At 48.9% G+C, this 17,357-nt stretch overlaps 1 protein-coding gene across 1 annotated transcript in view; it reads right to left on the bottom strand.

The window, feature by feature from the left end:
- The window catches only part of SLC30A3 (solute carrier family 30 member 3), a 259,788-nt gene that overhangs the window by 30,008 nt on the left and 212,423 nt on the right, over positions 1–17,357 (bottom strand). Inside the window, exons 5-6 of the mRNA XM_086926061.1 lie at positions 17,006–17,225; positions 14,727–14,832 (exon numbers count right to left, since the gene is read on the bottom strand). Coding sequence (XP_086782187.1) covers positions 14,727–14,832; positions 17,006–17,225 — 326 coding nt within the window. The remainder of the gene's footprint in view (positions 1–14,726; positions 14,833–17,005; positions 17,226–17,357) is intronic.

Genomic DNA, 17,357 nt, shown 5'->3' with positions numbered 1-17,357 from the left:
CACCCCCTTCCTGGTCCCACCCATGGGCAGGACCTAGTCCCGTACCAGCCCCTTTTTTTAGTATAAAGGTGGGAGCGGGGACCCTTCCAGATTAGATAATTCCGAATCTTGATGACTTTCCATGAAAGAACTCTTGAACCTTTCAGAAGACTCTCCCTTGTGGCTAAGGAGTAGCCACCCTGCACAGCAGGCACCATCCAAGCGCATCGCGGTTTGCTGTAAGTCTCTCCTCCGGATCAAGACTGCCCAGCTCGACGAGAACCGGCTTCCCTGGCACCTCTGACCTCTACCTACGTCGTCAGCTCAGCTGAGATTCGTGGGTGTGACGAGACCTCGAGGGACCGGCCATTTTCAAGACTGCACGACGCTTATCCAGCACGACCGCCGAGGGATCCTCGAGTGAGTGCTTTGGGGTTTGAGAAGCCCTAACCCTGAGCAGCTCCAGCACCGAAGTCCAGCCCCCCAGCATCCACGAGATCTGCGTGGGGCCCTTCTGCTCTTTGCTGCTCACCGCGTTGTCCGGCTACTTGCCTGCTGGCTTGTGGTCCTCCTGACGACGCACCACGACGACAACACCGCTGGTCTGGTTGCTCCAGACTGGCCCTTGCTCCCCTCCAACAGAGGAGCACCCCGGACCCTCCTGGTCCACTCCAGACGCCATTTTAAGTCCACCGCGTGGGCTTGCATTTGCCAAGACTTGTTGCCTCAATCCTGGGTCCAGTGATGTCGACAGCAGACACCTTTGTGGGACAGCTCGCACCTCCATCCTGGTCGCCGACAACGCCTCCTGGTCCGAGAGACTGCAGAGCCCAGCGTCGCCCACTCACCTGGTCGAGGTGACTCCATCCGGTGCCATCCTGCTGCCCATCTAAACACTGGCTAGTGATTCAGAACTTGGTCCCCTCTGCTTACAGGTATCCTCCATCACAGATCCAGGCTTGGATCCCATCGAACTTCATCACTGGTCGCCTGCCAGCAACTTCTTCTTTCAGGCCCCATAGACTGCAACGAGGATTCCCGACGTCTTTCCAGACCTATGCAGCCGCAGACCCTGGGCTAGGTAACCTGAGCATTTCTGTGCTCCAGCATAGCTTAACTATCCAAAGGTCCAGATCCTTTTTCGTTTCAGCTCTACCTAGTCGGATTCGTCCGATAACACTAACTTTACGAAATCTAGCATCCATAGGCTTTGTCCCGCATCCCGCGTGAGAGTGCACACTCTGCACCCGATCTCCCTAGGCCTCCTGCTAGTAATCTGAAGGTTCAGTAGTCCAGTCCTAGCGATCCCAAAGCCTATTAGAGTAGTACTTACATGCTAGTAATTTTGCATTCCACTTTTAGAGTATATGGTTTTTCGTGCCCCTCGGGCATTTGTGTAAATTGTGTGACTTTCAGTATTTTCATAAGAGCTTTGTATTGTGCTTAGCGCCCTGTCCTCATAAAGAGTCCAGAGCTGTTGTGTTCTAAATAAATATACTTTTATTTTCATAACAACTTGTGTGGTGTCCTTTCACTTGGTGTTCAAGGGGTATATGCGATGGTATAACAGCTGGCTTAACACGCCCTCTAGAGTCCAGCCTAAAGACTGCTCTTGTCCATGCTACTAGGATAGCTGGTCTACGGTTGACTTACAACCAATCATCAATAAGGGTTGTTTGGACTGATACATAGTGATCACTAGAATAGTGAGCACTGCATATCAGGCCAACTTCTCACATTGGTGAGCAGCGGTTGGGATTTGAGCTTGCTGTTGTTTTACCACACGTATCCTAAGAATATAATTTGAAAGATCACATAAGTACCAAGGTACATATAACTTAGCTTAGAATACTCTGAGTTCTACTGAACCAGCTGTTGTAGTTCAACAGGGCCTAGCACACCCTGACTACAAAGGCAAAGTAAGGATTTACTCACCTTTCGTAAGGGACTAAAAACCTGGTTGTTCTCTCAAGCCTACCATTAGCCATTGTTAGCTTAGTGTTATGTTGGACGGATTCTTCACACTTCCTATAGCGCCATGAAGCCCACGGGCGTACGAGCGCTTTATAAATTGATTTTAACATAACATAACTACAACTCTTAGCAAGGGATCAGTAGGCAAACAAATAGTGTAGGTAGGTGCATCACTTACACCACACTAGAAGCATGTCGGACAAAGGAGGGAACTCAGAAGCCCCCCTTGTGTCAGTAGACCCTCCACAGGTCACTTCACGATATGCAGCTCTTAGCTTCCAGGAGATGAGACAAGTGTGTACCTCCAGGAAGCTAAAACAGGGTTCTAACCCTACAATTCCCTTTCTGATTGGTCTCTTAGAGACTTATGATGCCAGAAGGACTGCTAACACAGACCCTTCTAATCCAGATGGGAACATGCCCCCCTTAGAGGGAACCCTTGGGGACCCTGACCTCAACCTCAATGGAACAGGAAGTGATCAGGAGGAAGAGGAACAGGAGTTGTCAGGGGATGAGGCAGACAAGGGACAGGTAGAAGTCAGTAGACTCACCAGGTCCAACTTAAGCAGGCATGAAAATGGACTAGGGGGACCCCCAGGCCCACTCTCAGGCAGGCTTAACATTGGGAGTGGACGAGTTAGGTCTCTATCCAGAGGCTTTAACAGATCCATTCGAACCAATGGCTCTCAGACCTCTTCTCACAGAGGGATGACATCCCCTCAGAGAAGAGAGCATGAAGCTAAGATGAGGGAAGTCAATCTGAGGATTGAAAGGGAAGAACTTGCCCTGGCCAAAGAGAGACGTGCCCTTGCTAGAGAGCAAACATTGTGTGGGCTAGATCCCACTGGTGGCAGCATTTTACCTAGAGAAAAGGACAGGAGTTTAGACACTAGACACCTGAGTAAGATAGCGCCCCCCTTTAAACAAGGGGATGACATCCACAAATGGATCACTGCTTTGGAGAGGACCTGCACTGTACAGTGTGTCCCCCAGAGTCAGTGGGCGGCTATCTTGGTAGTGGTATAAGGGGGGCCTTTGTTGTGCCACCTGACTTACCACTGGCTTGGCAAGTGACACAGGAGCGACAAAACTCCTTTGTATCTTCATTCATGTGAGGCCAGTGAAAGTGTGAGACAAGTCTGTCCCAAGTCTTATTCTGGCCTAAGTGTCCTGCAAGGGGAATCTCATGGGCCAAGGTAAGAAGGAAACCTCTCTGAGACAAGGGGATAACCAGCCTCCTGGTTGCACCAGGCTTGGGGTCTCTTGCCTCAGAATACAGGAGTCCATCATCCCAGTATACCCTCTGGGCACCTGTGGCGTTCCCTGCAGCCTCAGCAGCAGCCTGCTGTCTGAGTGGTTCAAGCGAAGGGCAGTCTAACTGTGCCTTCCCCAGGTCTTCCCTGGAGGGTCCCCCTGAACCCAGAAACTCAACCTGATCAGGTTCAAGTTCTTTAGGCTCAGTTTCCCTCAGCTCTTTGAGGTCAGCCTCCTCTGAGACTTGATCCACAACCTGGGGCAAGGGGGAAGGCAATGCCTTAACCCTACTGCTCTTCTTCTTGGAAGGTGTCTGGTCCATTGCTCCAGGATCCAGCACCTGTTTAGTGGGGCATCTTCTGGCCTGTGACCTAGTCACAGCAAGCACATGTGCTGGCAAGCCTAACATTTCCATGTGAGTCCTCTGCTCCACTTCTGACCATAGTGATGTTTCCAAATCATTGCCCAACAAACATTCAACTGGGAGGTCTGAACTAACTACAACCTTCTTTTGGCCACTTACCCCTCCCCAGGAGAAATCAACAATTGCCATACTATGGTGGGTAGTGACATTGCTGGCATTGGTCACTAGGTAGTCTGTACCTAGTATGATCTGTCCAGGGTCCACAAATTTAGGTGTCACCATTGTGACACTGGCACAAGTGTCCCTGTAGGCCTGAGCCATTTTTCCATTTATAAAAGGTGTCTGTCTGTATTTGCCCAAAGTATTGGGACTTGCATCAGGGGATATATCCACATCCCCTGTACAGACAAGGACAGCCTGAGTGAGTGTGCCAACTAGGTTGTCATACCCCTCAGATCCCAAGGTTAACCCAACTAATCCCTTGGGAGGTGCACTACCACTGCTGACTGTACTAGGGGGTAAAGGTGCCTTAGGGGCTGCAGTGGTAGGAGTTTGCCCTCCTTTCTTGGTGCACTCACTAAACCAGTGAGTTTTACTTTTACAGTATTGGCACCACCTTTTAGACTGGCCTTCTTGAGTCTTCTTTTTCTCCTGTGAAGCCTGACCCCCACCCTCTTTGGTTTGTTGGGGGCCTGTCGAAGACTTCTGGTCATTTTGCTCATTCTTATTACTACCCTTTTGGTCTGCTTTCTTCTGACCACCCTGGTTCTGAGCCTGGTTCTGCTCGACCCTTGTTCTGACCCATCTGTCTGCCTTCTTTCCCAATTTTTGGGGAGAGGTCAGATCCGAGTCAACAAGGTGCTGATGCAACAACCGGTTCTGACAATTATTTAAAATCTGTTCCCTCATGATCAGATTGTATAATCCTGTGTAATCAGTAACCTTACTGCCCAGCAACCAGCCTTCCAAAGCCTTAGTGGCACAATCCACAAAGTCAGACCAATCCTGAGACTGAATTTTCTTGGTATCCCTGAACAGCAACCTGTACTGCTCAGTGGTTAAGCCAAACCCATCAATCAGTGTATTTTTCAGGACTTGGTAATTGTTAGCATCCTCAGCTCTAGTAGTGAGGAGCTTATCTCTACCTTTGCCTTCAAAGGAGAGCCACAAGATAGCTGCCCACTGACTCTGGGGGACGCACTGGACAGTGCAGGCCCTCTCCAAAGCAGTCATCCATTTGTGGATATCATCCCCTTGTTTGAAGGGGGGCACTATCTTACTCAGGTGTCTAGTGTCTAAACTCCTGTCCTTTTCTCTAGGTAAAATGCTGCCACCAGTGGGGTCTGCCCTACTCAATTTCTGCTCTCTAGCAAAGGCAAGTCTCTCTTTGGCCAGGGCAAGTTCTTCCCTTTCAATCCTCAGATTGACTTCCCTCATCTTTGCCTCATGCTCTCTCCTCTGAGGGGATGTCATCCCTCTGTGAGAAGAGGTCTGAGAGCCATTGGTTCGAATGGATCTGTTAGAGCCTCTGGATAGAGACCTAACTCGTCCACTCCCAATGTTAAGCCTGCCTGAGAGTGGCCCTGGGGGTCCCCCAAGTCCATTCTCATGCCTGCTTAAGTTGGTCCTGGTGAGTCTACTGACTTCTACCTGACCCTTGTCTGCCTCATCCCCTGACAACTCCTGATCCTCCTCCTCTCCTTCACTAACTGTTCCATTGAGGTGGAGGTCAGGGTCCCCAAGGGTTCCCTCTAAGGGGGGCATGCTCCCATCTGGATTAGAAGGGTCTGTGTTAGAAGCCCTCCTGGCATCATAAGTCTCTAAGAGACCAATCAGGAATGGGATGGTAGGGTTAGAACCCTGTTTTAGCTTCCTGGAGGTACACACTTGTCTCATCTCCTGGAAAGTAAGAGATGCATATCTTGATATGACCTGTGGAGGGTCAACTGACACAAGGGGGGCCTCTGAGTTCCCTCCTTTTTCTGACATGCTTCTAGTGTGGTGTAAGTGATGCACCTACCTACACTATTTGTTTGCCTACTGGTCCCTTACTAAGAGTTGTAGTCAGGGTGTGCTAAGCCCTGTTGAACTACAACAGCTGGTTCAGTAGAACTCAGAGTATTCTAAGCTAAGTTATATGTACCTTTGTACTTATGTGATCTTTCAAATGATATTCTTAGGATACGTGTGGTAAAACAACAGCAAGCTCAAATCCCAACCGCTGCTCACCAATGTGAGAAGTTGGCCTGATATGCAGTGCTCACTATTCTAGTGATCACTATGTATCAGTCCAAACAACCCTTATTGATGATTGGTTGTAAGTCAACCTTATAGACCAGCTATCCTAGTAGCATGGACAAGAGCAGTCTTTAGGCTAAACTCTAGAGGGCGTGTTAAGCCAGCTGTTATACCATCACATATACCCCTTGAACACCAAGTGAAAGGACACCACACAAGTTGTTATGAAAATAAAATGATATTTAGTTATAACACAACAACCCTGGACTCTTTATGAGGACAGGGTGCTAAGCACAATACAAAACTCTTAAAGAAATACTGAAAGTCGCACAATTTACACAAATGCCCGAGGGGCACGAAAAACCATATACTATGGAAGTGGAATGCGAAATTACTAGCAGGTAAGTACTACTCTTAGAGGCTTTAGAACCGCTGGGCCTACAATGCTGAACCCTTAGATTAGAAGCAGGAGGCCTAGGGACGTCGTGTGCAGAGTGGGAACTCTCACGCGTAATGCGGGACAAAGTCTATGGATACTAGTAAATGCAAAGTTAGTGTTCTCGGGCGAACCCGACAAGGTAGGTCAAAAACGAAAGTGGATCTAGACACTTAGAGAGTGGATCTACGCTGGAGCACCGGGGTACTCGGTTTACCTAGCCCAGGGGCTGCGGCTGCATAGGGTTCAAGTGTCGTCGGGAGTCCTCGTTGACGAACCAGGAGCCTGGAGTGGAAGTTGCTGGCAGGCGACCAGTGAAGATGTTCCGGGCTGATCCAAGGACTGGATCAGTGAAGAAGAGTACCTGTAAGCAGAGGGGACCGAGTTCTGAACCACTAGCCAGTGGTTAGGTTGGCACCAGGATGGCACCGGACGAGGTCACTCAGCCAGGCGAAGAGGTGACACTGGATTCTGCTGCTGCACGGACCAAGGCGCTGATGTCGACCAGGCTGGAGGTCTGCGAGCTGTCCCACGTTGGATGTCTGCTGCTGGCGATGCTGGATCCGGTGAAGGAGGCAACAAGCCTTGGCTACGGCAAGCCCACGTGGCGACACAAAATGGCGTCTGGAGTGGACCAGGAGGGTCCGAGGAAGGTCCCCTTCAAGAGGAGACGAGGGCTAGTCTAGAGGAGCTAGACCAGCGGTGAAACAAACGTAGGACGTCGTCTGGAGGGTCACTAGCCAACGGGCAAGTGACCGGACAACGTGGCAAGCGACACAGAGGCAAAAGGGCCCCACGCAGATCTGGTGGATGCTGGGGGGCTGGTCTTCGGTGCTCGTGCTGCTTGGGGTTGGGGCTTCTCTTACCCCAGTGCACCCACTCGAGGGTCCCTCAGTGGTCGTGCTGGTTCAGTGTCGTGCTGGTTCCGTTGATAGCCGGGTCCTCTGGTCTCGTCGCACCTACGGTTCTCAGCTGTGCTGTAGAGGCAGGTTGAGGTCAGAGAGGGCAAGGAGTCCGGGTCTCGTCGTGCTGGTAAGTCTGGTTCCGGAGGAAGGACGTTTCAGCAAACTGCAAGATACTTAGTTGGTGCCTGCTGCTGCAGGGTGACTACTCCTTAGTCACAAGGGAGAAATCTTGAGAAGAAGTCTTGAGTTCCTTTCGTAGAAAGTAGTTTCAGGATTCAAAGATGATCTAATTTGGAAGGGTCCCCGCTCCTACCTTTATTCTAAAGAAAGGGGCTGGTACGCGACTAGGTCCTGCCCATGGGTGGGACCAGGAAGGGGGGTGGTTACACCCCTCTCCCCTGTCCGGACTTTCCCCAGCTCAGGGGCTGGTGTGCCCCTGGAACTGGTTCAAGACGGCATATGCACAGTGAGCACCGGGGTGCCACTTGCAGTCACCTTCCTATTCAGCCCTGCCTACCTAGGATACACAAAACCCTGTCTGGGATGGTGCTAGCACCGCCCCTGACAGGAAACCCTTTGTCCAAGCTCTCCTCGCTGGAAGGAATACTGAAAGTCGCACAATTTACACAAATGCCCGAGGGGCACGAAAAACCATATAGCATGCCAGCAGCAGGAGGTCAGACTTGTGTCTGTGGTGGCAGCATCCATTTTGTGATGCTGAGGCTCGAGTTAACTTTAACCGGGGTTCACAGTTACACACATGTCGTGTCCCTCTAGAAGGGTGGAATACTAACCCCGTCGCCAGAATTGGCGAGGGGTTAGTTTTCCAATTCGTATGACACCTTACTCGACATGTTTTGATAAAGCGATACCAGAGTTGGCAAATAACCGCGAGGATTATAATGCACTTAAGAGTATATGGTATGTGTTATCATGGAACAGCTATTAGGACTTGGTTCCGCAAGCTGCAAACGGGCTCAGCTCATGCCAGAGCACCATCTCACATGATTCCAAGCACTCTGCCTTCAGGATTATTAAGGCCTGCCATAGGAGTGACTGATAGGAATACATGTGTCCATTTAGGGTTAGATATAGGTATACTATATCTAAAGCAAAGGGTGATTACACCACCTTGCCCCAGCAGTCGTGCAGCCAGTTGTGTGAGATTTAGATGGCCAGCCAGGGGTGGCACAATACATGCTGTAGGCCCTGGGTACACCTATGCCCTGAGTGACAGGGTCTGATAAGGTGGCCCAGTACCAATTGGTATATGCACCTATGGTACACGTGTCAATTTAGTGAGAGAACAGCTAGGCTGTGGGTCTGATTAGCAGGCCCACAGCCAGGGAAGTCGTAAACCAGTGAAGCAAAAAGCAAAAATCTGGGGTGATCATAGGATTGCAGACCCTACTCTCCTACAGTGTCTGCAAACAGATCTATGTCTGGCATTCCCCATTGCCGAAACACCTCCTGAGTGATGTCTTCGTTGAGCACCCAGTCTTGCGCTTCTACGAAGTCCCTGCTTAGGCAATCTGCCTGAACATTTAGGATCCCTGGAAAGTGAACTGCCACAATGGAGAGACTTCTCGCCAGAAGCCACCGCCAAATTGATTGAGATTCCAGAGACAGAACTCGTGACCTGGTGCCTCCTTGCTTTTCAGATGGAACATCGTTGTTGTATTGTCTGTCTGAACTTGAATGTGGCTGGATTGCAGAGACGGGTACAGGGACTTGAGCGCCAGATAGACCGCCCGTAGCTCCAAGAAGTTGATATGGTAGCTTCTTTCTGTCTCAGACCAGAGACCTTGTACCTGAAGCTGGTCCAAATGAGAACCCCAGCCGTGCATTGAGGCATTCGTGACCTCTGTCTGCGTTGGAGGTGACTGATGAAACAGAACTCCTTGAAGCATGTGAGAGCGTTTCATCCACCATCTGATGGAGTCTCTGGCAACTTGATGGAGAGAGACGCGATGTTCCCAGTGGCCTGACCTCTGAGACCATTGGTCCTCCAGCGCTTGCTGCAGAGGCCGCATGTGAAGGTGTGCATTGGGCACAATGTAGATGCACGAGGCCAACGATCCCAGTAGTGACGACACTTGTCTGGCTGTCAGACTTTAGGTGTCGAGAAGGGTGCGGCACTTCAAAAGCATTGATGACAACCTCTTCTCCGAAGGACACACGCTTGCCTCTGCGGAGTCCATGGAGCCACCAAGATAGTGTATTCGTTGGGTGGGGTTGAGGACCGACTTTTTGTAGTTGACTTGCAAACCCAAAGAATGCATCAGGTTGAGACAGTATGAGAGATGGCTCTGAAGCAGAACAGGTGTGGAGCTTTTCAGGAGCCAGTCATCTAGGTAGGGATAGACGAAGATCTTCCGCCTGCGGAGGAAGGCAGCCACCACCGCCATGCACTTGGAAAATGTCCACGGGCGGATGTGAGGCCGAATGGAAGCACTCGATATTGGTAGTGATGATGGGCTATCTGGAACCTGAGAAATTTACGATGCTTTACTGAGACAGGTATATGGAAGTAGCTGTCCTGCAGGTCGATGGCACACATCCAATCTCCTTGGTGAAGGTCCGGAAAGATCTGATGCAGGGCTAGCATACAAAATTTCTCCTTCCTGATAAACCTGTTCAGTAGGCGCAGGTCGAGGATAGGTCTGTGCTCTTTGGCTACTCCTCGTTTTTGGACTAGAAAGTAGCAGGAGTATACTCCCTGATTTCTTCGAATGGGGGGACCTCCTCTATGGCTTTCTTTCCGAGAAGGGTAGACACTTCGTCCTTCAACAGCTGACTTTGAATTTGAGAAGGGCGCTTGGATTGTGGGGGCTCTTGCGGAGGAGGAGACTTGAACCTCAGCAAGTAACCATGTTGCACAATATTTAGCACCCATTTGCCTCTTGTTATGGCTATTCACTCTTCCAGGTGACAAGCTACACTCGCTCCGACCCGAGTGGCGAACGGTTGAGGAGGAAGCAACGACTCAAGGCTTGGGAGGCTGCTTAGAGGTGAACTGCTGCTTGTTATTGCCGCTTCCTCTTTCAGGGCTCCTTTGTTAGAACTGGGAACTTTGTTGGTTCTAGGAGGACAATAGAGGGGTTTGAACCCTCTGTTGAAAGGAACGTTTATTGCCCTGACGGAAACGATTTTTGAATTCCTTGCGCTTTTCCAGACCAACAGCCTTGACGGTGTCCATCTCAGCATTCATTTTGTTCATCTCGTCGTCAGGTTGAGCCCCAAACAGAGATGAGCCATTAAAAGGGAGGTTCAAAATTTTCTTCTGGGTATCAGGCTTGAGGCCTGTGAGGCGCAGCCAGGCCAAGCGTCGTGAACAGACTCCATGGGAGTATCCATGAGCAGCGAGATCTGAAGCGTCCGCTGCACCACTTATCACCTGATTGGCTACGAGCCCCGCTTCCTGTAGAATTTCAGTGAAATCCTGCCGGTCTTCTTTGGGAAGCTTCTCGATGAAACGTGTGAGGGAGTCACAAAGAGATCTGTCGTATCTACCGAGAAGGGCAGAGGTACTTGCAACCTTCATTGATGACGCTGAAGTATTGCACATCTTCCTCCCATATGAGTGGCGAACGGTTGAGGAGGAAGCAACGACTCAAGGCTTGGGAGGCTGCTTAGAGGTGAACTGCTGCTTGTTATTGCCGCTTCCTCTTCCAGGGCGCCTTTGTTGGAACTGGGAACTTTGTTGGTTCTGGGAGGACAATAGAGGGGTTTGAACCCTCTGTTGAAAGGAACGTTTATCGCCTTGACGGAAACGTTTTTTTTAATTCCTTGCGTTTTTCCAGGCCAACAGCCATGACAGTGTCCATCTCAGCATTCATTTTGTTCATCTTGTCGTCAGCGTGAACCCCAAACAGAGATGAGCCGTTAAAAGGGAGGTTCAAAATTTTCTTCTGGGCATCAGGCTTGAGGCCTGTGAGGCGCAGCCAGGCCAAGCGTCGTGAACAGACTCCATAGAAGTATCCATGAGCAGCGAGATCTGAAGCGTCCGCTGCACCACTTATCACCTGATTGGCTAGTAGCCCCGCTTCCTGTAGAATTTCAGTGAAATCCTGCTGGTCTTCTTTGGGAAGCTTCTCGATGAAACGTGTGAGGGAGTCACAAAGAGATCTGTCGTATCTCCCGAGAAGGGCAGGAGGCACTTGCAACCTTCATTGATGACGCTGAAGTATTGCACATCTTCCTCCCATATGAGTCCAGCTGTTTCCTATCCTTCTCAGGAGGAACAGAGGATGATGTAGAAGCGGAGTGGGACTTCATGGCTGCAGCAACAATGACCAAGTCTGCTGTTGGGTCAGCCCTGAGATACAAGGGGTCTTCTGCTCGAGCCTTGTATTTTTTGGCGATTCTGGATGGCACAGAACCCACTGTCGCAGGGGTGAGGAAGGTGGCCATAGCCGGTTCCAAAAATCCTGGCACCAGTGGTAGCAGCGGTCTAGGAGCTGTCCGGTGATGCAAGGTGTCAAAGTTGACAGATGTGGGCACCAAAGGGGTATGCAAGATTATGTTGAGTTTCTTTGCACCCCTACCCAGCACATCTGTGAAGGTCGAAATGTCATCTATGGGCGACACCCGTGATGGAGGCGTTGAGGAGAAGGTCGGAGAGTAGTCCCGGACCATAGATCTTGTAGAGGAAGACCATGTAGGTGATCCTGTGCGTCTCCTCTTATGGGGTCTTTCGTGAGGACGGCTGTGATGGCCCCTGGACCTAGACCGGCGTGTAGAAGGAGATCTTGGTCTGGAAGGCGATCTTGGCCTGGAAGTAGGTCTTGGCCTGGGAGGCGATCTTGGTCTCCTAGGGGGAGATTTCGAAGGTCCCGCCGGAGCGCTTTTCCGAGGGGTGGGTCCGGATGGTGAATACGCGCTGGAGTAATCCGAGCCCGGACTACTGCGGCTACCTGACACCGCACCTTGAGGACAGCGAAGCGAAAGACTGCGGGCCCTCCCCTCTGCAAGTTTTGGGGATGCCTCTGGTGAAATCCCCACAATGTGCAGTCCTGGAGACGATGACCGGTCTCCAGATGATGATCTGGACCCGGGAGCTGAATGCCGCAGGGACTCCGCAATTCCTATGACCTCTCCTCTAGACGTTGAGTGCTTCGACGGCGATGAGGTCTGAGTCACCATCGGAGTCGAATGAGGTCTCGATGGTCTAGACATCGATCGCCTACGCCGATAAGGTGACCTCGACGTCGACCCTCGGCGTCGAGTTGGAAACCTTGACGTCAATCTGCCATGGCGTCGAGTCGACGGCGATCTACTATGATGACGAGTCGACGGCGATCTGCCATGACGCCGAGTCGACGGCGATCGCTCATGACGTCCTGCCGACGGCGACCCTCTATGCCGTTGTGTCGACGTCGATCTTTTCGACGTCGCGCGATAGGACCTCGACGATCCTCTCGACGATGGCACGCCCACCGGAGGCGAGATGTTAGCCGTCACTAATCTCAACGCTGACCCCCTCGAAGGTGGCGGAGAGTGTCTCGACGTCGACGGAAGCCTCAACGTCGACGGAGACTTAGGTCTCTCAGCACCCACAGTCTTCAAGCCCGAAGTGTGGTGCCTCGACGCCGACTTACTTGTATGCGGCAGAGACTCTCGACGTCGAGATGGTGTTCCTGAAGAGTGTCTGGGCCTCTTCCACGGCGACGATGATTTTCGTGTTCCCTTTCTCATTCTAGGGTCAGGAGAGGTGGAACGGCACCGCTTTTGGCGTTGCTAGCTGGGAGATGGTGTCCTGGGGCCTCCATCCTGATGACTCTTGTCCTTTTCCAGCAGAGCATGGAGTTTAATGCATTCCTTGTTGCGCAGGGTCCACCTGGAGAACTTCTGACAATGGTAGCACTGGTCAGGATTGTGTGATGATGGAAGACACACAATGCAGACCGAGTGTGGATCTGCCAGTGCCATCTTCTTGTCACAGGAAGGGCATTTCCTGAATAAAGCTGGAATTCTGACTGGAAATGTATGGAAGGCCACAAAACCAGCTGCAGAAGCCTTTATAAACCAGAAAATGTCGAATGTTCTGAAACATTGTTTTAAAATATCAGTGTTAGTCACAAAACTGAAGAGCTCAAGCTCCAAGATCCTCTCAGAAGGAGCCGGAAAAAAGAACTGACCTAACTGCCACCTGTGGTGCATCAGGGAAACAAGGGGTCTCCTGCAGGTCTTAAAGGCACGGTACCCCTACTCTAATGCCTTAAAGGCAAGGTGTCAGTTTTCTTTGTTTGCTTTATACTCTACTGCAGCCTTCTGGCAAATGCCTGCAATTACAGGTTTTCAATGGCAGTAAAGCATTGTTGTATGACAAATATTTACTGCTCGCTTTCTTCCTTAGGGGTTGGGAGAGTATAGATGCTACTATATATACAAATCTATGTATTTCAGCACTTTGTCCATTATAGAAATATCTTAGGCTGCATAGATATATGTTTTCACATATGCATATATAAGTATATATATGTATTTTCTATATGCTCCAGGATCCCGCACATGGGCGGGGATTATTCATAGATTATGACTATTGATGAGTATCCCCTGGATGAGAACGAAATACAAGGGCGCCTAAACGTTTGGAGGATCTAAACATAAAATATCATCATGAGGGTATTACAAAGAGATCCATCAAACATAGAGTGAAGTGATTTCTTCACGCCTGTGGTGCTGGCACTGAGAACTGCGGGCCTGTCTAAGCATCAACAGCTCATCTTTGAGACCAAGACCACAAGCCACCTCTACACTTTGGCAGACATTAGAGCATCAGGTAACCTCGCTCAAGGATTGCCCTTAACATGTGAGCTCTAACAGTCAAAGGAGGTTGGTCAAAGAGGCCTGAGCCCAGTCTGGTTCTTCAGGGTTTTTGATTTATACCTGCCCTGCCTCACACCTCCCAGGCATGGTCTAAGTAAATCTGAGCAACTTGTGACTTTCCATGCTGGAGGCTTACTGCCTCTAGCTATTGCCTTGTTCTCTCAGGGCATCTCTCTTCTTGGATCTTTCATGATGCATTCTGGAGAACACAGTGATGGAGGCACAGAGGTGGGAGGCTGAGATGAAATGAAGAAACATATTGTGCACAGTATGTGGGGAAAGAATAAGAGACTGGAGTGGGGAAGAACTCGTTTCTGACTTCTGCCCCCCGCCCACCAGAGAGGTACCTCCAATATCTCAACTGTCTCACACACCCAGGTTACTTGTGCCTTTTATTCATAACACTGAATGTATCAATTCAATATTGCAGCATAATTGCAACATATTTGCACAGAACTGGCTGGCAGTCCATCCATGAATGATCAACCAAGTTTAACAGCTCAAGTGCTGACAAAGAGCATGCTACAAGTGGTGATATTTTTAGCTCAGCTGTTCTTTCCTTGTTCTCCATTGGATGAGCTATGGCTTTACATTAAGATGTCATATAGGTGGGTTTGACCAATCTTGAATAGTAGTTGTCCAGTGTTGGTGGTTTTACCTTCATCACCTTCCCTTGTAGGGATAACCCTGGAACATCTGAACACAGCAGGAAGGTATTCAGGAAACTGATCATGACACTTCTTACCTTCCATGAGGACTCGGAAGACATCTCGCAGTATGGTAAGTGTGGTTCCCAACACAAAGAGTGAGAAGAGGAAAGTACAGATTGGGTCTGCAATTTTACATTGAGGCTGTAAAACAAGAACAAAGATGTCTATGTTATGTGAGCCTAAAACAGGGAAGTATAAAAGACTGATAGTAATGAAGTACATCCACTTCACATATTTCTGAGTGCATTCTGCCCTTTTCACTGATACCTTGGAAAGAGTTTATTGCCAAACATTACAGGTTACTGTACATATATTTCCAACCAGAAAATTATGCGGGTTAAAACTGTCTGTGATGTCTGGTAGATATTAACATCTCAAATTTTTATGCATTGTCATATTTTCCAACAATACTCCCTTTAGACTACCCCCTAAAAGCCACTGCTTCTTTGTGTGCCACAAAGGCATCGGGTAAAATATTTTTCTTCTAACTCTAGTGGGCTTCAGCATCAATGAGGTGGAGAGTGCATTAGTCTGCATCACTTCCTCAAATGGAGGACACCACTGTGCCATCCTGCCTAATCCACATGACCCAATCCCCCTTCTTTTGCATATCAGGCAAAATCTGGTCTCCCTTTTACCCATTTTCCTTCTCTCCCAGCCCCATTCACTCTCTGGATGATGATCTCTACTTAGTCCTTCAACCAGTCAGCCCCTCTACATGCTGGCCTCCTTTTCAGAGCTGCCACCACGTCATGCCTTACACGTGCACCCTCCTTAGCTGATCCAATATATGGCACTTTGTAGCGGTAGGCAGCATTAGGAGCAGCAGGAAGACATGGATGCCAATTCACAAAAATGCCAGGGAGTAACATCATGCAACCTGTGACCTTGATGACATCACCAAGTTGGCTATGTGTCCAACTCTAAAATCCTGAACAGTCTCATATTTATTGATGAGGGGCCATGATCAAGGCAAGAAGTGGAAACTATCAATAATAAACATGGCTCTTGGCCCATGTTTACTTTATACTTCTGCTGCTGCCTTTGTAACCCCTGAGAGCAGAGGTAGCAGCAGCAGGACTATGAGTGCCAAGGGACCAGTCAAGGGCGGCAACATTTCCCTCTAGTAACTCCTAATAGACGTTGATGCAGGTGGACCTTTCTGAAGCTCATGTTGTCCTGTGCTTGTGGGTGGTGTGCGGCTCCTATCATGTAGCCTCTTTGACATCAGTGGCAGTTCTCAGGAGCCAGAAACACCCATATTATTATGGACACATCTTGGCAGGAGAGTTCCTGTCCTTACAACTCCTTTCTTGTGGAAGTGAACATTCGGAAAAGTCTCACTACCAAGTTGGCTTATTATTGTTTATTAATGAGTAAACTTCACGAGCTGAGATGCAGAAAGAACACTGATTCACCATTACAGGCTCTTCTGCCTCAACTCATTTGGTCTCTTGTTCATATATTTAAAGTGTTTTATACCTGGACTTTATTTTGGTTTCTACATTTTATGTACATTTCTGATTTTCTTGTCATTTCACTCCAGCGCTTCTTGTTCCCACCTTGAATTATATACAGAAGGTACTATAGGGTGACATTTTGAAAGGAAATTCTACAGGTTTGATATGAGTGAAAAATAGCAAATGGAAATTCACATTCACATTACCTAAAACAAGATATAGCACTGTGATTTACTTTGCTATCCAGTTCCACAGATATTTTCATCACTTACAGCAATTTTGGAGTAGAATTCTCAAAGTAATAGGTAGAGGCGGGGTGGTCAACATAAGTAGAGACAGATCAGATGTTGGGATTTAGGAAAACCCTTGACTAAAATGAAATCTTTGAGGCTGATTTACACAGCTTTTTCTGTGAGTGCTTGTGTCTTCCACCATTCTAAGCTGTGAATTTGAACTGAATAGCTGGTCTCGTTTACCACTGTCTTCTAGCAGTAATTGTTTGTTATTCTTGAACTACTAGAAGTAAAGGCATACTTACACTTGGAAAAAGTTTAGTGATTCACTAAGATCAGAAGAAGCTTTGTGCTTCAGGCCTAGATAATCAAGAGAAATTGACACCTTAGACAAGACTAACACACACTACTCCCAGAAAAGGTTTAGTGAATCAGGCCACTTATATCTAAATATATCTTGAAATCTGGCAGAGATCTGGGGACTCTGGAATTCGGTTGATCATCCTTGATGCAGGCTCTGGCCAGAAATGTTTTTATTGGTGGGTGGTAGAATATTTATGTAAGATGACTGAATCGTTCATACATATGGGTTTTTCCCATGCATTTGCCCTAAAACTGCACCTTAAAGTAGATTATGATGGCTGCGATTAGGACTCCAAAGCTCTGTAGTAAGTCTCCGATCACGTGGATAAAAGCAGCCCTCACACTGGTGTTGCCGGGAGGGTTTAGGTGCAAGGAAAATCCACCATTGGCACTGGTGGGACTGTCTTCAATCGTCTCGTACTCTGGGCCATGGCTGTGCCCATGAAACGCAGTGGACTGGTGAAGAATGTAGGCCATTCTGCAAAGGAAAAAACAGATAGCTTTATTTGGGTGTATCACCACAATTACCAATCTACAATTTTAATCTACCACCATTAAAAAAAAGGAATTACAATTTGAAAAAAAGAAATAAAACATCTGAAATAATTGT

This window comes from Lissotriton vulgaris, chromosome 6, assembly GCF_964263255.1.
Source record: "Lissotriton vulgaris chromosome 6, aLisVul1.2, whole genome shotgun sequence".
Classification (NCBI taxonomy): domain Eukaryota; kingdom Metazoa; phylum Chordata; class Amphibia; order Caudata; family Salamandridae; genus Lissotriton; species Lissotriton vulgaris.
Note: the sequence above shows the minus strand (reverse complement) of the source record. Positions and strands in the feature narration are given on the sequence as shown.